Source organism: Diorhabda carinulata, chromosome 1 (genome assembly GCF_026250575.1).
Source record: "Diorhabda carinulata isolate Delta chromosome 1, icDioCari1.1, whole genome shotgun sequence".
In the NCBI taxonomy this organism is placed as follows: Eukaryota; Metazoa; Arthropoda; class Insecta; order Coleoptera; family Chrysomelidae; genus Diorhabda; species Diorhabda carinulata.
The window spans coordinates 34,074,752-34,095,878 of record NC_079460.1 but is presented as its reverse complement, the minus strand read 5'-3'; the positions used below and the strand labels follow the sequence as shown (position 1 = coordinate 34,095,878).

Below are 21,127 nucleotides of genomic sequence, written 5' to 3'. Positions count from 1 at the left end.
GCTAAAAGTTTTTGGTTACGATTGTGATATTACACTTCAAACTGCTTCTATTCCTACTTCATTCCTTAGCCTTAGGTTTTATCTATTAGTAGTCATTGAAAAGTAGCTTTATTTGCTGTTTCGAATGGTACTTCATGGTCATTCAGCTCTTTGTTCGCGGTTTACATATAAATCATTTTATTCTATTTGTGATACGTGAAGAAAGCTATTGGCCGACGCAATGGTGGAATGTTATAAGAGTTATTTAATTATTCAAAGAATTGAAACTGATCGAAATGGAAAAGGGAAATGTCCGAAAGGAAAACCTCGTTGAAAAAAAAATTAAAAAATTCTATCAATATCTTTTATTAACATAATTTGGCTAAAACCTAACCATTTACTACTCTGACACAATATTTTGTATTAATACTTCATTTCTGGTGTCAAAACAAAAAAATTAGTTACAGTCTGTTTCCTAAAATATTCATCATAAAAGGTATCAGATGGATTGTAATCGTTTCTTATGATTTACTCCATCTGATTCATTTTAGGAGAAATGTTTTAGAGCACTGACTTGTATGTTATGTGTTGCTCCAAGCCTTCGTATACAAAAGTAACTTAGTTCTCAAAAACAAATTACTATAAACATGATTAATTCCGTCATAAAACACGCATTTCAAATAAACAAAGGATTTTTGTACCTGTTTTATAACGTGTATAATTGGAATAAAAAGTTTGTGTTTTTTAGTATATTTTTTTACAAAATTATCAATGACATAAAATTTTAAATCTATTATGTTCAGTACAACTTTGAAAACTATGTACAAAACATGTGTCAATGTAAAAAAATATTATAGAACTGAATGCTGAATTTAAAAATACCTACATTCATCAAAAAAAGATCACTTATGTTTTAGAGTTGATTCAAACGTATGTACAAGATGTATATAAAGAATGCGTGGCTAATTTTTTGACAGGAGAACTGGCCAATACTGATCAAAAGTACTCTTACTAATATTCCAAAAAAGTATTTTCACGATTAAGACATTTTTTTTATATAAAATTGTCAATTATTTTTGTTTTTAAAATTGTTTAATTTAGATTGATGAAGCTACGTTCTTAGAAGCAATAAGTTTGCAAATCTGATCTTTATAATGTTCATCTCTTTCAATCCCAGCAAATAAAATTTGAGAACCACAATAAAGCATTTGGGTAAAAAAATTGTTTAAGTAGTAAATGGAATAAGATCATGGAATTGTTTCCTTTATTTTTTTAGCAATGAATGTAAATAATCTATGAATAAATTTAAAAATATAGGAAAAACAGAAAAAAATGCTATCAACTTTTTCACAAGTCAACAATTGGTAAGAAGGTAGTGAAGAAAGAATAAATTATAGATAACTGTGGAATTACTATTAGTGAAGTTTTTGATAGTGTGGCAATTTCGGTTAATTCATGCTAAGCAATTTCTTCCAACATTTTAAACATGAAGCATGTGGCAGGGATATTTTTTCGAAATTACCAAGTTTTGTCCCAAAGAACTATCCCTCCCGAGCTAACGTCAACATTGGTGGAAGAATGTATGTGATGACATCATGACAATCAGTAATATGAGCGGGGTTAGAAGAGCCAAGACCGCAAAATGTGAAAAGAAATGTTAAACTAAGAAGAGAAATCCGTGAAAGCCTATACAATATAAAAAATTATAATCGAAAGCACACTAAAATAGAAGTAGCAAACAACATTTTACAATTTATTAAAATAATTCCTTGAAGCCTCTATTTTACCATAAAAAATGTAAATTTAAATACATTTTCTCGCAATTTTTCCCCACCCTTAAATAAAATGATATGCTTTAGATTTGAAAATAGAGTACAATCTACTTTAGTGCTGACCAATTCTTACTAACAATAAAAAACGATACGAATTTCGCTCACCCGTAGGCAACTTTATTTTTTTATATAAATAGGGATCTTAAAGATTCGGTAAAGAATGTATAGGAAGTATAATTATGAATATATTCGAATAATCCTCAAAAATTACTCTTCATTTGACTGACTTAAATGATGTAATAAAATCTTTTTGTATAATAAAACACATACAGGTTTTAGCTTTGCTGAATGCCAAAAGAGCAAGCACTTTCAAGCTGATGTCTGTTGCTGTCACTTTCTAGCGAACAGTTCATTTTGCAATCTCGTCTTCTCTTTTTCATATTAAATCGACATGAACAACACTTAACACGTATATTGCCTAATTGGAAAATGTCAATTGATCAATAATCAGTCATTTCAAAAATCACAAATCACAATAAGTAATTGAATTACTCTTCTAGTTAGTATTTTCAAGTTCTTTTTATTAATATAAAAGGCCGAAAAGACGTAGAATCTCAATGTATAGCCACTGGACTATGTTGAACACAAACCATAGAACTGTCTTCTTGTTCGTTAGTCTTGTTTGGGGGGTTGTGCTTAGGGGGCGTGCTTTCCATTCTATTTGTTGGGTAGGGTACATATTGTAGGGATGGAGGGCCGTGGTTCAACATAGAGGATTGAAACCGCTGTCGATGGATGTACCGAGATGGCGACATATCACATTCCATTGATGTGTAGGCGGATGATATATAATTTTGCTCGGAGAAATCTTTAGAACGTCCTACCAAGTTTAATCCTGAAAGAAAATAAGCATTCAATGTAACTTTTTATTTAAAGTTATTTGAATCGATAAATGTTCTGGTTTGTCTCCTTAGAAATTTCAGCTGAGCTTCCCTGAAAATTTTATAAAAAACAAAACGAGACGCTTTTATATTTTATTGCAATTAGATGATCTCGAATACCTATAAAAGAAGTTGATAACTATATCTGTTATGGAAAACTAGCAAATAATTTAATAAAATTACTGGTAATATAAACATGCATAAAACACCAAATTAATTTTCATATTTTAAATTATGCTGTGTTTTCTAACTAAATTCATAGCTACTTTCTTCTATGACATGCAAATTAGTTAATTTATAACCGCTTGTGGTATGGTAATCTGAAAAACGGATTTTTTTAAAATACTATGCAAATTTGCAGTGTAGCCTGTTCACCCTAGGTTATGACAATGCAAACAAAACATTTTAGTACTCTTACATGTCAGAAATAAAACTAAAAGAGCAAATCCAAGTAACACATGATGAAGGATCAATATGTTTTATTTTCCAGAAACACAAAAAAATTATTGGTTAGTCTAAAAATGAGGTTGAAATTATTTTGATGGTAAATCAATTATAATCTTACTCAAATTTTGATGCTTAACACCATTACACACCAAATTAGCTTTTGGATTAAGTACATTATAAACAAGTAAAAAACTTGCTTCTAGAATCATGATTCTGTGGTAAATATCGATATTTTATTTGATGACAATTAATCTCCGAAGTTCATAATAAAACTTTTGTAATAGTATACTAGTTATGATCCAAATATCTAATTCAACAAATTACTAATAGAGCATACAAAAAAATATTGGGAGTGAAAAAAAAAATACTAATTTTATGTTCAGGAAAATATTTCACCAAGCATATTTTTAGGCATTGCCTTCAGTATTCATCAAAAATTCTCTTCAAATATCTTCTGTACATAGAAAACATAATAAAAAAATAAGAGGATTATTCAATAATTTTCTTTGGGCGCCTATCATGAATTACAATTATCATCAACGTCAAGCCTACTATAATCTAATAATAGGAGAATAATAAGGAACACCTAGAACATGGATAAGTGACTTACAAACAATGAAAACCAGCAAACAACAACACACAAATTCTATGAAACGTTTTGGAATAAATGAAAAAAAAATAGCTTGCGATGAAAAACGTAGAAAAGGAAACTGATATAGAGAAATAAAAATGAGAAAAGTAAAACAGAAGATTATCAAGGATATTGAAGAGAATCCATTAAGAAAGGAACTAATATTATAGCACATAACAATATTGAAAAGGGATAACTTTAAAAATAGTAAGAAGGCATATATAAGAAAATGAAGTTAACAAAGGACCGGAGAATAATTACATATATAATAGAATAAAGGAAAAGAAAACAAAAAGCTGCAGCTTTCATATGCACTTGTTTGAATGAAATCTATTTACCTTAGACTCATTTTCAGTAGATATTTTTCTATCTTTATTGATAATCCTGTTTTCAAACAGTTTATAAACATCTTGTTAAAACCAAAGAATGAACATGGAAATTAAAGATACGAAAAAATCAATAGTTTCAAAGTACTACATAGGTCTATATTTTAAAAACAAAAGTTAATGGTAGTGTAAATTACCTTAAATCACTGCAATTTTGTTCAGCCAACTCTATCTCTTAAACATGATTGAATGTAGCTAATTCAAGATCCAGCATTTGTTAAATTATTTTGAAAATGCGTTATTAGAAATAAAATGTATAAATCAAAATTCTATGAGAAATTTTCTTATGCAACAAAGGAGTAACGATAAAAAAAATAAAGCATCTATAAAATGGGGACTACCCAAATTTGAAAATGTAAAAATTGAATTACGTGCTTGGCATGAGAGTTCTACAACTTACCTCTTAGAAATATTAATTAAATATCCAATTGTAGACTTCAATATTTATTAACGTAAAATTGTGGAAATTATCTTGATGACGAATTTCCTAACGAGTCAAATGGGAGGGGGGGTCCATTACGTTGGCCTGCAAGATCATTTCTAGATCTTACTATTACTCATTTTATAGAATTGACTTATTTACTCAAGCATTTATAATATACCAATTCCTATTCATTAATGAGAACATCCTATTGCACTATTGCAAGATATACCAGTTTTTAATAACTTCTTAATGTAGATAGGCTGAGATTTATAAAGTCTTGAAAATACCCCAGGTCTTTTGACCAAGAATATCGCAAAATTATTAACATTTCTAGTTATTATTTGAGCAAAGGATCGATAGATGTGGTCTAAAAACTTACTTCATACATATTAATTGAGGTATTATGAATGAACTATTTATAGAAATAAAAGATTCCATTAGAAATTCTTTTTATAAAGTCCATTTGTAATAAAGAAAACCAAATATTCATAAACTATCAAAGATTGCAAAAAGTAGAATAAATTTTATTTTAATAATTCAGATTCATCCCAAAACAAATTATATACCATTTTTAATAATATTTAAATTTGGTAGTGAAAGCCAGCTAGGTATTATGCAATAAACTAAAAATCAAGGATGTAGCTATGGAAATGACACCCCCGATGTGAATGAAACAATGTAGATATAACATATAACAAATATTTTTAAAGAATCCCTTAGGTAATCGATCTTATTCCTCCTGGGCCTCATGAACACCTCAAGAAACACCAAAAAAAAAAAAAACATTTCAAGCATTTTACAAAGATATGCTGAAAAGAGCTACTAGAGAATGTAAATTCGACTAAATCAGTTCAATCCAGTACTTCCCTTTTCACTATATATTTGTGAATAAAATCCATACATTTTTTATAATAAACTATATAAGAGAGTAACAGCATTGAGAACGATATGTCACATGATAAACATTTGTATCTTTTCTTTTGTGAATGTAGAATTTATTCTCGAATAAAAATGAGGTAAAATCACAAAAATCCATGTTCGATACAATTCTTTCACTTTTTTTCTCAGTGCATTTTAATCAACATTGTATTTTCTAGTTTCATGTTACTCTTGAGTCAATTTATAACCAATTCAGAATTTTTTCAGTTAAATTGAAATACAGACTTCAAAATGTATGATTGCAAGTTTACAATACAACATCCTATTCGTCCAGTTTGTTAAATGGGTCCTATTATTGTAAATTTTCACTTTATCACTCTCTTTCATTAAATTGGTAAGGGGAAAAATACAAGAATAATCATTTGGAGGCTTTAAATAAATCTGAAAAATTATAGATCCTCATTTTCTATTTTTTTTTATTAAAATATTTATATTAAATATCTTTATATAATTGAAAAAGTTCCAAAATTTAACACCAAACTGTTTTCAATGTGAAAATATTTATGTAATTTTTTTTATATTAGGAGTTAATTGATCGAATTTCATTTATTATCTACAATTAATACTTTTTATATGAAACAATTAGCTCAAATGTACAATATTATATATAATGATTCAAAATTTATATATAATTATCACATTTACCTAATAATCAAATCTAATAACATTCTATTAGGATCCAGGACATTTCTAAGACTTTATTACATATTGCTTTCAATAATCAAAATACCATAACGGGATTTTGTATATCTTATTCTTTGACTATTAGAAATCTTAATATCTGAAACAAACAATATTCATTTAGACATTCTTTCTAAAAATAAAATTTGTAACCGTTTGCAAAAGGGATATTCCATTAATAAATGGACACAAAAACCTCGAAATGTTGTAGAATATTCATTGTTATCTGCTTTGAAATTGTCAAATAACTTTTTGTTAAAAATAGTTCGAATAAATTTCCATTTTCCAAAATCATTGATACCTTAATTTTATCAAAAATACGTGGTATCAAGAACTTCATAATAAACTACAAGCAATATGTCAATGGGAAAACAGTAACAACATAGGTAATTATAAAAAAGAAATTATCACTTATATAAAAGAAAATACATTTTTAATTAACAAAATGTTATAGACTACAGGGCAGAACTTTAGAAGCAGCAAAATCAGATCCAATCCAAGCTTGCTTTATTGCCAAACAGGTTGAAAAGTGATTTGTAATTAAGGGCAGCATAATTATGCAAAAAGTAAGTTTTTAATTAATTTCAGGCACACCTAATAAATGGATATAAACATAAACTAACTCAACCTCCTCAATGGCTTCATCACATGATAATGACAAGAAGCACTCAGTGAGAAGACGTCTAGCAGATTGCAGATTCTGTGGGTAGAGGAATAAACTCTAGTTCACCTAATTCTATAATGCAAGTATACGGACAAAATCCTTTAAACAAGAGACAAGTAGCAGAGAGTTAATTAGAATGCTGGAATTGGAAGGAGAACTGTAGATGTCTAAAACAGCTTTAATATGTACAATAAATAAGGTAGCAGACATACCCCCTAACTAAATCATATAAACATAAAAACTTGATGAATTTTTACATATTTTCTTTCATTCTTATTAACCTGTTTATCACGCATTCATAAAATTACTGGAAAGATAAATTGAATTCTATAAATATTATCAACTAGTGTAAAGTTTTCCCAATGGCAAAATTTCTACCGCTTCACCGGCATTGACATATTTCAATAACCAGCTATTTTTTTTAGAAAGCAAATAAATGGCATAGTAGTCGCCAGCTATGAAGAGTGATATTCGTAACGGTGAAATGGGTTTACTGTTTTATCTACTCCAGATTTGTCAGTAACGCACCAGTAACAAAGATGTTCTGTTAATTTCAAAAATAATAATGAATTATATCTGGAAAGAATCTTCATAATATAGAAGTATTGTTATTATAATAAGCTAGTTAAATAGTATACTATATTTATGATTGTTTTAAAGATACTAGATCACCATTACGCTTTAGAACTGAGTGCTACAACTACTTAAAATCAACTATTAAATAAGACAGGTCGTCAAATCTTTTTCACAGAAATTTGTAGTGAGTAAAACTTTCGTCAAGAATAGCAACAATTTTTTCCTTTGGCACTTTATCTGTGGACACAGTGAAAATGAATAAAAAGTCTTATTTTATGCTATTTAATTTTAATGAAAACAAGCTTATTAACAATTATATATAAACTAAAGTAAAAAAACACTGTTCTTATTCTAAATTTAGTTATTTAATTATTATTCATCAGCTGTCAATAACATTTATTGATAATTTATGTAAACTAATTAGAAATTGGTATAAAATTTAGTTTAAAAGCTACAAACAATCTTTGGGATTCAACTGCTAAGGTGCACAAAAATTAAAAACTATTACTGATAATTACTTGTCAATCTTAGCTTTCTCTTCCTAGTTGGTTCTAGCTAATGTATAACTTTTATGTGTTATAATTAAGTAAATATTTACATACAATAAAATCGTTTGAAGTATACATTATTTACAATTACATAGTATATGACAGTTAGTATAGTACGTCTGTATTACTTACCATGCTGACTACCTGAATTCGTCAGAGACGACATATCCAAAGAAGCGACTGCGGGACTAGAACTCGTACTATTTGCCGTGTTAGTGCTCTCGTCTGTAGTACGCTTAAAAAAATTGTGCTGCAAAGCATAATATGGTGTAATTCTTGTTTTAGGATCATATTCCAGCATGCGTAGAATTAGATCCTTAAACTTGAGATAATCAGACATGGTGTGTCCAATTTCACCTGTTCTTCTACCACCTGGACCTCCCGTCTCAACTCCTAAGATATCGTGAAGTCTTCTAGTACCTGGTATTTTATATTTTTTTCCATCTTTATTTTTCTTCAGTATGTACCTATAAATTACATCTTCATTGAATAATACAACTACAACACTGATGGCAAGTAATTAGAAAATATAATATATGTGGCCTAAAGTGATATAACTTTTTTATAAATTAGTTGTCTCCAACAAAATTATTAATATTTTCACATAAGTAGTTTTCTAATAGGGATAGAACAATCTATTAACATCATCTACTGTTGGTTTTACTTTATTTTCAATCAATTTCTTCCAAATATTTATGTCTTGCTAATAAAAATTATATTCCAATTGAATTCAAATATCTATGACTTTGATGGAGGAATCCAATAGTGATATTGGTAACATACCATTAACTACTGTTTTTAACCAAAACAGCGGAACTCAAACGGATTGGTTGACCTTTTGAAAAATTTTATTTTCACATATAGAAGTTATAGAATACCATCTAATAGTAGTAAACAAAAATAAATGTATTTATAATTCTCTCACAAAATCATTTCAATGTGACGAAATTGAACTAACTTGATTTATTTTATGCACATAAATAACAATAATCCACTCAATGCAAACACTACTGCAGGGAATTATCACTCCACTAAAATCATTTAGAAGGGACTTAAATCACAACTTTTTATTATTACAATGTGGGGGATATTCAAACTTACCTTCTCTCTCCTTGAATTTTTTCAAAAAATTTTCGAGTTTTATTACTATGATCTAAAAGATGTTTAGGTGGCATACCCAGAACCTCGACGATTTTGTTCATCTGATCAATTTCATTGGCACCACTAAATAAAGGTTCCCCTGTATGCATTTCTACCAGAATGCATCCCAAAGACCACATATCTATAGCTAAATCATATGGAATTCCTAAGAGTACTTCAGGTGATCTATAAAATCTCGATTGAATATATTGGTATATCTAAAACAAACACAAAACACACTAAGAAAAAAACAATTTGTTACAGAATATTGTAATTTCGTTGATGAAATTCTTGTTATAATCTGATAAAAATCAGAACTAAAATATTAAATATTTTTTCACTATTTTTTTTTATAGAAATATCATCCACATTCTATGTATAGATAAATACATCAGATGATCAGAGTGATTAGAAAGAGAATGTTATCACTATTGTTAAGTAAACTTCATTTCATAGGATTTATAAATATTTTTACTACAACATTAAGGAAGTTCCGAATAGAGGAAAAAATATTTTTACATTTTAACTGTTAATAAAATATGGGGGGAATTAGACAGTAGTTTAAAGTTGATGAGCTAGTATTAATTCCCGTCCTGCTACCATAAAAAACGAAGAACTGATTCATTTATACTATTGATAGGAGGGAACTGTACATTTGAAAATATTTTGTAAAATTAATACCGGCTGGTGCTATTGATAGGAAATATCATGTGTAGAAGAGTTGAGGACTATTTTATATTATCCAGATTGCAGAAATTAAAAATAATGAAGAAATACTATTTTAAAATCAAACTAAATACAAATGAAGTTTATTTGCATGAAACTTGAATGTTAGATTCTTCCAACAACTATACTGTAACTGAAAGAGCATTTATGTTTAGTGATTATAAAGAGAATACATTTTTGAAAATTTATTTCTATATAGTTAATAAAAAATCATATTTCTATAGGGATGTTCTTTATACATTGATTATCTTAAAAAATTATCTATTATTTTCTATATAAATAATTTTAAATGTTACTTACTCTTGAACCCAATTGGCAAGAACTTCCAAAGTCAACGATTTTAATAGCTGACCTTTTCGGATTGCATAGCAGTATATTTTCGGGTTTAAGGTCGCAGTGTATAATATTCAGTTCAGGAGTAGAAAGAAAAAGTAAGGCTGTACAAAGCTGCTGGGCAAATTTTCTAGTGAGATTCAATGATACACCACGAAAGTTGGTGTTTCGAAGTAAATCATACAAGTTATACGATAGAAGTTCAAATACAAGACATAAATGATTCCTCCACATGAAATGTCTTTTTAATTTAACTGAAATGAAAAAAATCGATAACAAATATTCATAAATAAAAGTATATTACACTCACCTATATAATATTTATTCTCAACGTCAGCTCTATTCATCATTTCTAATAACTTAACTTCGATTTGAGCCTGGTTAAGGAAAGGTTTCTTATTCTTTATAATCTTTATAGCCACATGGCATTTTTCTACATGATCAAATGCCTTGACGACTTGACCAAAAGAACCTTTGCCAATGAGAGAATCAATTTCGTATCTCTCCAGGAACTTTTCACCATTTTTCACTATGTAATCATGGTTATCATCATCATAACCATCATTGTAAATCTTCCTTTCTTTTTTATGAGAAGTGTCTTCACCTAGGATTTGGGCTGCCCTTCGTTTCTTTTTAGCATAGTATACCTGAAATTCAGATTGTTTTACAAAAAAAAAAATGTTTAATTACCTACAATTTATCTGAACATCCTAACTATCCACTTATAAAATAAATAGAAAAGTTTCAATATACACAACAAATAAATAAATATTTTTCTGGATAGAAAAACATGATTTCCCTAATAGATGCTCATTACACTCAAATCTTCAACAAGTTAATACTGGCTTTTAGTTTGTACAGATAAAAGGTCATTTCACATAATTGATAATAACAAAATAGAGACTAGTTAAGTTAGTAAATTAATCTCACTAAAAATTTAAACAATATCAAACTGAAATGGATGATTTAATTAAAATTAGACCATATTTTGTAAAGCAAAGAAATTTAAAGGTAATATCTAGATAAACATGCATATGTTTCAAACCATCCGAATTGTAGCTGTTGAAAATTGGAAACAATATCAAACCAAAATGAGAGGACTAATGAAATTAATCCTTGCTTTGTAAAAAAAATATTATATACATAATATCTAGATTCAGATAAACAGACTCATCTAGTCAAACTTCAAAATTTAGACAGCCCACATTATGGTTTTAAAAAGTTAGTAACAGTATTATTCAATAATAAAATAAAGAAAATTAGGAAGATTATATCATTATACAAAAAGTAAAAGATTGATATGACTTTTTGACATATTCAACTCATAAAAAAAAGATGTGTCACAGAAGGGTTTGTTTAAAATGGAATGTGAATAGCAAATAAAAATCCTTTATAGTTCAGGAAGCTCAAGAATTGTAGGGCATTTGCACTACTGAAGCACCAAAATAATGATTCAATTAAATATAACTTACTTCGTTAATATGTTTATAAGTCTTAATTAAATCAACGCTAAGTTTCCTAAGGGGAGCTGAAGAAGAATCCCTAAAGGTAGGTGGTATTCTCGCCTGCATTGCCTGAATGTCAGTAGATGATGAGTTAGTCATGGGTGGAATTCCTAAAGTATCTTCAGCTACCAATCGGCCATATAGAGGAATATGTCGTCTTTGAGTAAGAGTCATGTCTCCTCCTCCGCCAGGAGTTGCTGGCACTGAAATTGAATTTCAATGCTCAATTAATTGAATATGTTATTTCAACATGTTGCTATTAAAGTTAAGTAATATAAAAATTCAAATCATTGTGCTATAAAATGGAATTGTGTTTCGATTTTTAAGAAAGAATATAAAATTACAAGATTATAGCTTTAATAGAAGTGTCTATATTAAACGTTTCAATGGCTGGCCATTATAAATCTATCTAACTGCCGTTAACTTGTATTATACTTATAAACATAAAGTAGAAAAAATATATCAGTATTATGCTCTTTGTACATAATCCCATCCTTCTATGGAAAGACAGGGTTTCCAAAATGTGAAATACATTGCTGACAATAATTAGAGGAACTAATCTTTTTGTCTTAACAATTTAATTTATTGTAATAGAAAATCTAATCTAACTTGAAAGAATGTTTTCTGTTACTATAAAGACTGGAAAACTAATAATAACAAAATTAATATGAATTTCAGAAAAACTACAAGATAATGATGGTTCGTTTTACAAAAAAATATATTATTTTACAAAATAAGACATCTATATAAGAAAGGAGTCTTGATGTTTCTGCGCCTATTACTTCAATTTTTATAGTACTATCGAGTTAAAATCAATAGAATATTAATATGTATTCCTCTACATGTTTTTGGGCAGTACAATTATTTTAAAAAAGCTGCAACCTCGCAGAGATAATTTAGCTATATACAAGTTTGTAAGGCTGCTTACATCCCACGTTTGCCCACATGCTGGCCCAAGGGGTCGCCCTATCACTAAAAACTTGTTATAGATGTGGACTGGTAATTGCAATTAACAGAATAAAGCTAATATAATAATAGCTATACTTTCAATATTCATATCATATTAGTTTTACTTCCAATATTCATTCAAGCATTATCAGAATTTGACATAATTAATTAGTCATAATGATTATATTGGTATCAAGTAAATGGATGAATGTTAATTTATGTATAGAACAAAATACTTGATATCCAGTAATCAGTATATTTTCGTCACACATTAGAAAAAATTATTCACATTATAAAAAATCATTCCAATGAATATTTGAATTAAACTGATAATATTTCAAGTCATAATGCATACTTTTAAAAAGTGATAAGTCAACAAAAGATTTACCAAGCATTACTTATGGGAATGACATGGTAACAAGTGTTCAACAGATTACACGTGGTAAATTATTATTTACGTGTTTTGAATTAAAGTATTTTCGATGATTCTATTAGCAGGGGCGTAGCTATAGCCATATCAAAAATATGAGATCCCCCAACTGTAGGGACCCCGAACCCACGTAAGAAGAAATTCGTAAAATGTTACCCACATCATCACTCAAACTTGACCATATCACTTGCTACATAAAATTTTTCGAAACTGAAGCAAAGAAATCTTATAAAATATATGCGTTACAAAGATATTATCTTGACGAATTAGGAGTTGGACAGTGAGAGAATTTTAAATTGGTATTAAGCATAAACCCTTTCATTTTACAACAGATCAAACAAAGAAAGAAAAACAATTGAAACAACAAAGTTATTTCTTCATGCCTTAAAGAAAAAATAAATAAACAAATAATATTTCACAAATTAATTTATTCGCGGATCTGCAAATAGTCTAAATAATTTAAATAAGACGTTTCTATTTTTATCTTTCCAATGCAAAATGATTGATTTTTTTTATTTATTTATTTCCACTTCCGTTGATGAAACCAATTATTTTAATTAAAATAAATCTATAACTTGCTTCTTTTAAAAAATAAACAAACAAACAAGAAAATCGAAAGACTTCATAAAAGTGTAATTAAAAATTTCTTGAATAATTGGTAATAATTATTATTTACATATAATTGATCGTTAAGTCATTCTGAAATTACCTGCAATGTTGGAAATTTTTTTTTTGTAGAATTTAGCAACCTTTTGGCAACACTGCCGGCGTTACTAGACATTAGCTATTGCGGGATTTTCAGTTGAAAACCAGAGCAGTGACAACTGTATTTACATTCTTATTTCAATTCCTACACGCGAGTCATAACTTAAAAATGTCGTAATTGAGTATTGGGATAATTGGGAGCTATGAAAAGAAAAAATAAGGATATAAAGTTTTAAAGAAATTGCCCCAAAATTTTTTAGCCATCACATTTTGTGAGTGATCAGCATTGCAATAGTAAGTGGTAAGTTCCTATTTACACTGAGAAAATAATTCTTATTTAGCATTTACTAATTTGTTGTTGAACATAGAAACTTTGGTACGACGTTTGGTTTAGTGGTGTAAAATAAGTGTTTGTCACTCAAACACTAATAAAAATTTTTAAGATTTGTTTATATTATTGATATTTTGAATCCTTAAGTTCAAATAATTTCCAAGAAAATCCATGCTGTATTAATTTTATTCATTTATATTATTAGATTCTTCCAGTGCAAGCTGTTCAAAGGAGTTCCTGAAAATACGAGGATGTATTGATATCTAGTTAGCCTAGACCAGTTCCATGCATAAAAAAATATTGTGTTACCATAGCAACGAACAATAACTTATTAGAAGTGTCAATGTAAAGTTTGACGTCTAAAAAGTAAACCAGTACGCAATAAATTAAAAGAAAAAAGATGTCCACCGAAATTGTGAAAATCGAAAAATTGGAGTATTGAGCCATCACCAAGTACCTATATTTAAAAGGGTTAAGAGGTAAGCAGATTTACGAAGATATGCTTAACACCCTTGGTGATCAATGTCCTTCGTATGCGACCGTGAAAAATTGGACTGCAAGCTTCAAAAGAGGTAAATTTTCCATTGAAGATTGCTGTCCGACTATCATCTCTTTCCTCAATTCAAATAAAGTTTAAAGGTTGTAAATTTTCTTCAAACGGTAATAAAAGCTGTGGACGTCTGGTTTGCAGAGAAAGAAGGAAAATTTTTTTTGAAAGGTCTAGAGACGTTGCAGGTTCGCTGTAATAAATGTATACAATTAATGGGAGAATATGTTGAGTAATAAAATATTTTGACATTGAAATTTTGTTTGGTTCTATAGTAGGCTTAGAATTTTTCAATATATCCTCGTAGAATCATACCACATTAATGATCCTATGAAGTTTGAAGAATTTAATAAATTTTCCTCAGAGAGAGGAAATTTTGGTAACAACTGTACTGAATGCGAACGAAAAATAATTTTAAGCTGGAAGTATTTACATTGCAAAGGCCGTTTTCAAAAGATCCAGAAACATAGCTATGTTTATCAGCCTATCATTATTCATATTTAAATAAGGCTGGTATAAAATGAACAAGAGCATGGCAATGTTATTCTAATATTTTAAACAAATCATTTTGCCACTTCTGTTGGTTGTTAGCAGATCATAAAAAAATTGTACTCTTCCGCGTGGGTTAATGATGTTTCCATTAGAAGCAATTTTACACTATGTCTGTCTAGCCATGAGCACTCACAGCAACATATCAATGCAGCTCTTATGGTTAAAAGAAAATACCATTGATACTTGATTGCAAAGTGAAATCAACAACAAAATCACTTTCAAGCGAGATGTATATTATTATTATTATTACATCATGTAATTAATGTTATAATTTAGCATCATGAAATTTACCTTTAAGAGGCCATGATTCTGAATCTGGAAATTTGAAAACAATTTCATGCTTACTATCTAATTTTGGTCCTATTTGGAAATAGCTTTTAAAGCCTAAGGTAAAATGTATTGTTTAAGCCAACAGAGGCCAAATAACTTGAACAACTGAAATAGTTTTCTGCTATGGATAATTCAATAATAAATTTGCCAAAAAAGGCAAGAAGATTATTTATTTCAATTGTTTTGCTCAATAGCTTCTAGAAGCATTTATTGTAAGTAATAAGAAGCACTCAATAAATGTTTTAATTGTTCAACAACAGTGCTTTTGTTTCTTTGTGAAAAATATTGGGCTTCTCTGCAATTAGGTTGAAGTGCCCATAACAACTTTTGATACAAGGTACATCTAGGGCAAGTTACGCCCCCGTCTATTATTAATAACTAGCCCTATAAACTAGTGTTGCATTGTTAGTTATTTTATTTGTATAGTGATAAATGAGTTTTAAATAAACTTTCTGACTAAAGCTGTGGCACTAAAATGGTTTCTACCTATGTGAGATGGAAATGTTTCCAACGGGTCAACGACTTCACCCCTCTCAACATTACTCCATAAAACAGCTTTGATTTTATGATTACTTTTTGATGTGTTTTGTAGCACTTTGTTATTATAGAAATAATAAATATAATACATTGCATCAGCTGTTCATTGAAAGAAAATCTCTTAAAAGTGCATACCTGAATTGAAGTTTATAGTGAGCTATAATTGCATTCATTCATCAGTCATTAAAAAGACCTATAGTACACTTACTAAACTAGATTGTGCTAGTTTTGGAACAATTAACCATTTGCACTCCGTTGTCGCCGTATTTGCAACATTAAAATGTTAACATCATTTACTGATTTATCTAAAGTGTTCATGATAAATTTACATTATGATAAGTGCTTTAATGATTTATTCAATTTCTTTTCCTTATAAATATAATGTTATAACCATTCCTGCAGTGAAGATGGAAGGCGAAAATTTTGTTGTAAATTGTGAAATAAGTAATGTGGAAGATGATCTTGATTTTGCATTGCTTGGCGACGATTTAAGTGAAATATTAATAGAAGATCATTTATAAACAAATAGTAACGTAATAGTAGTTAGAAAAGTAAGATGAATTGGAATTAATGAATTTAATTGATAGGATTAAGATACACCACCTGTAGGCAGCAATAAATAGAGTTCACGGGAAACAACATTCCTTTACAAAAAAAACATAAACAAACTCTTTTCAAAGATTCTATATGGCATACATAACACGACACAAATAAGGAAAAATTTTAGCCTTTATGGGTGTAATTTTGAATATGCGAACTATGGTTTTACCAAATGTACATGATTTTTGGTCTTCTGGTGCAAATATCAAAATACCATTTTTTTCTAATGTTTTCACTAAAAGAAGATTAAACCGTTTATTTTGTGTGTTAATTTGAAAAAAGTAAATCAGAAGACAGATTCAACAGATCACTAATTTATGAATATATCAATTTAAAATTTGAGGAATATTTTATACCAGGATCAGATATATGTGTCGACAAATTGATAATAAAATTCAAAAGTAAAATTAGTTTTATAACCTACAACCCGAATAAGTGTACAAAATGAGGTATACTGTGTACAATATAAATAATTCGCAAGGGCATACCCATTAAAAAAACCCAATTTGGATAACAATGAATCAATCACTTATAAAAAAGAAGGAGCGATGATATTGTCAATCATAACATCCTATTGTGAAAATCACATGTTTTTGTTTGGACATATTTTTCTAGGATTCAAGTGGCTCCCAAACAATTTTTGCTTTAAGAGAAGAAAAAACAGATTTCTCGTTGGATGAAGAATATTTTCTAAAAATTTTTGGTAGGATAGGATATTAATGAAAGCTGGCATTTATTATCTCATGACATATGTTAGATTTTTATCTAGTTAGTTTTGGCTCAATTATTTCAACACATGTATTGCTATAATCTAGATAACAAATCACAGTCTCGTCATGTAATATATAATATTTTGAATTATTTTATTAATTTTAATTCAAAGAACTTATACCTAATAATTTTTTACCATCTCATTGTCAATTAAATGTGAACATTGGGTATTATGAAATTAAAAATTTTATTGTTACATATTTCATGTATCAACTTCCTAAAATTATGGCATTGACTTACTTTAATAGTAAATATTTGATGTACTTATTAGAAAATGTACTTACACACTAATGTAGGTGCATAAGAATCCTGTCTTATTTTATCTGGGACACCTATTCAAATGTTCAATTTCACCCAAAACTTGTTTGAAAAGAGGTGACTATCTATTTTTTTAATTGAAAAATAAAACTATAACACTCTTAACTGTTGGAAAATATTTGTTAAATATGTGCTTCAAATAAGATATATTGGATAAAAGCAAGCAACCATAATAATTTGTTCATATATTTTCAATAGATAAAAATTAGTGAAAATCGAGGTATCAATTTATTGTTAGTTTATTATATTGGCAGTGAATATTATTATTGTATAATGAAGTTATTGAATGAAGTAGGTGAATTAATTTAACACTATATAATAAAGGGAATTCATATTATCAAACTGTTAGATACATAAAGATATAGTACTAGAAATGTGAAAAAATGTTACAATAAAACGATTTAATGAACTAATGAACTCTGTAATACAAAAAAATCAAACTCACAATGACCCAAGAGCTTTTAATTGAATAATCAAACAAAATTGGTATGTTAATTACATATGGCCAGTTGAGTTTACTATGGAGTGATGCTGTGGGGAGATATGTTACAAGATCCACATGCTACAGAGAAATCAAGAGACTTAAATTTGGGTAGTACAAGATGATATGTACAGGTGACAGCAAAGTAGAATCAACCATGAAAGAAATAAGACAGTTCAACGAGATACTCAGAAATGAAGAGTGAATTTCTGGAATCCATTATGGAATAAACATCAATGCCAAAGGTGTCTGGTAGATATACTCTATAGATGGTAATGTCAATACAAATAAATATTTGTAGGGGACGATTTTATATTCCAGGTGGGGCTGTGTGCCATTCATCAAAAAAATTTAAATAGTTTAAGTTCAATATTCCAATGTTTGAATGGATCTCAAGCAGCCCTAACCCACCCCTCATAGACTCCAGCAAGATCAGTGGAGGTACTCAAACTCGGGCTTTGAGAAATGTGGTTTTACAGCACAAAATTATTCTCAAGTTATAAATAAAATGTCTATTAGAATTCATGTCAATTATTCATCAATGTAGCACAACAGTAAAGTTTCATTAATGTTTGAGAAATGTCGTTTACATGAACTTCATTAATATATCATTATTTTAGATTTTTTTTCACAATAAGTTGTAAATAGGGAAAATGTTTCAAGGACCAACACATAAAACTATGAATATATTTCTAATCCTAATGTTTTTGTCTGGTAATAATCAAACAAAAATGTGAAAGAGATTCAGTTAAACACAATAAGAGGTCTAAGGAGGCAGAGTAGAGAATATTGCAGTTTTTTGTGATACCCAATAATCTTTAAACTGTGAAAAAGCTTTTTGGATGAAAATAACATCAGGCACTAAAAATGATGGCATGGCACATTGCCTGGACTTGAGGCACGAAAAAGTTTTTAAGGAATCAGCTTGATAGAAAGGAGTGACAATAAGCTAAATTTACAAAACATTTGTGAAAAAATTGTGAGACATGGTAAAATGAAACTAAGATAAAATTGAGAAATTTAGATTAGGTTTCATTATTTGTTCTACTTTGAAAAGATTTTTATTTTAATTACCAAGTACTTAGTAGCAATAGTATACATACTATAATGTGATTCCATGTTTTTGGTATTCCCTTGAAGATATCGAATATAATTTCAAAATTGATTGGCTTAAATTCATATAGTCCTGCTTTATTCATTTCTTATAATTTTATACTAAATGAAATATATTAGTAGCATTCTAAACAAAATTAGTGTTTTAGTTCCAATCTCACAATGATGGGAATTTGAAATATATACATATATCTTATATACAGGAATACTATTATAAAAACCATCGGTAAGTTGGCAGAGAAACACTAAAAAGTTATCCCCCAATCATTAAAATGTTATCCTTTAACCTATATTGTTAAATTGAAAGTGGGAGTCAATATACAAAAATATATAATATATCAGATCAGATCAGTTTTATTTCATTTAAAAATACTGTGCCAAAAACGCACTGCATTCTATAGCTTGAATTTGTGGTACATAAGACACATCTAGATTTTTTTTAACCACAATTTTCTAAAAATATATGAGATATCTAAGATTGATAAATTCATGTGGGGGGAGATCATTTTAAGATATGAAAGATACCTACTTTTTGGTTTATTTTTATCCATGAGCATTACGTGTTCTTGCTTGTGCCACGCCATGGACAGTAGAAATTGGAGAAAAATGATTCTGGTTTTCTTTGTTTTTCTCAACCCACGGCTGATTGTATGATGCAGCCGGGGTTAACATATAATAATCCAACTTAATAACAACCAGCTCCCATGCTGTCACTGGGTAAACAATCCCGCGTGCTTAAGGCCACTAACCTCCCGCTTTCCAAGGCCAGCCGATATTATGCTTTCACAGACACAGGCACTTCCGTTTCGAGAGAGACGAAGATAGAAAAACAACAACCAGTCAATCTGACGAGCACAACATTCTTCGACTACAGGATACTCTTGAGTCTTCAGGAAATATTGTAGCACGATTGGGGTATATTGGTTAGGCCGCATGGTATAAACATTTTTAATTAATTATGAACTGAAAAGCCGCAAGCTAAACACGATTGAATATATCAAAGTTCACTCCCCTCGTCTCCTGAAATGGACTGATCGCTCTCGATTGACGACAAGACAGTCACAGCACTTCACTGTACACAAGAAAAAACTCTGAAGCACCACTGAGCAAAACAATAACAAGTGTGCACACATAGCACATTCATAAATTAAACCAAATTTAGGTTATATTAATGCCTAACAATAAATCACTCATATGGTTAAACTCCTAAAAATACTGTTTTCAGGCCCACATGTAGGTATTTGGATCATTCACCTTTATTGCTGTTTTCCACTCCACGTGTGTTAAATTCTCACTTCCCGACAGCTTAAAAGTAACACTAACAGTTAAATATGTAAACTAACTTGTATGAAACTGTATAATTCTCACAAACTTCCGCTTATTACTTTCAAATTAAATAAATAATTTTATTTTGATGGTGTAGCACACCCCTAAAACGCAACAACATGGCAACTCGCAACTAAGTAGAACCAGCGTTGCCATTGTTCGTAGCGTCCAACCAACTTAAAAATCCATATTAAATACTATCCTAAATTATTCCTTTCAAGAATTTTAAACGTGATCTTTTTAATCATTCTTCGCTTTAACAGTTCACTAAATCACATGATAAAGTCACAAAAAATATTTTAAATTATTACAAAACATGGCAACATAACACTAGTGCTGCTATCTACCGATAAAGGGTAAGTAGTCAAGGTTATAATTCTCAGGGCCGGTTTATCAATTGCAGTTTTTATCCAGCAGTTAGGTATCTGTCTGATAAAAGTAACTTA

The 21,127-nt window shown here is 29.0% G+C and overlaps 1 protein-coding gene across 3 annotated transcripts; it reads right to left on the bottom strand.

The window, feature by feature from the left end:
* Nucleotides 1-329: 329 nt before the first annotated feature.
* Nucleotides 330-21,032, bottom strand: LOC130903770 (serine/threonine-protein kinase minibrain). Of its 3 annotated transcripts, none has more exons than XM_057816038.1 (7): nucleotides 19,885-21,032; nucleotides 11,660-11,895; nucleotides 10,498-10,834; nucleotides 10,155-10,441; nucleotides 9,090-9,346; nucleotides 8,121-8,455; nucleotides 330-2,646 (listed from the first exon to the last, which is right to left on the bottom strand). In XM_057816038.1, the coding sequence occupies exons 1-7, from the start codon at nucleotides 19,937-19,939 to the stop codon at nucleotides 2,366-2,368; spliced, it is 1,788 nt and encodes a 595-aa protein (XP_057672021.1). In that variant the 5' UTR covers nucleotides 19,940-21,032; the 3' UTR covers nucleotides 330-2,365. The 3 variants fall into 3 exon arrangements, with proteins under 3 accessions (XP_057672021.1, XP_057672043.1, XP_057672032.1); XM_057816060.1 differs by lacking the exon at nucleotides 330-2,646 and adding an exon at nucleotides 4,557-4,682 and having other exon boundaries at nucleotides 19,885-21,013; XM_057816049.1 differs by lacking the exon at nucleotides 330-2,646 and adding an exon at nucleotides 6,165-6,300 and having other exon boundaries at nucleotides 19,885-21,013.
* Between the last annotated feature and the right edge of the window lie 95 nt (nucleotides 21,033-21,127).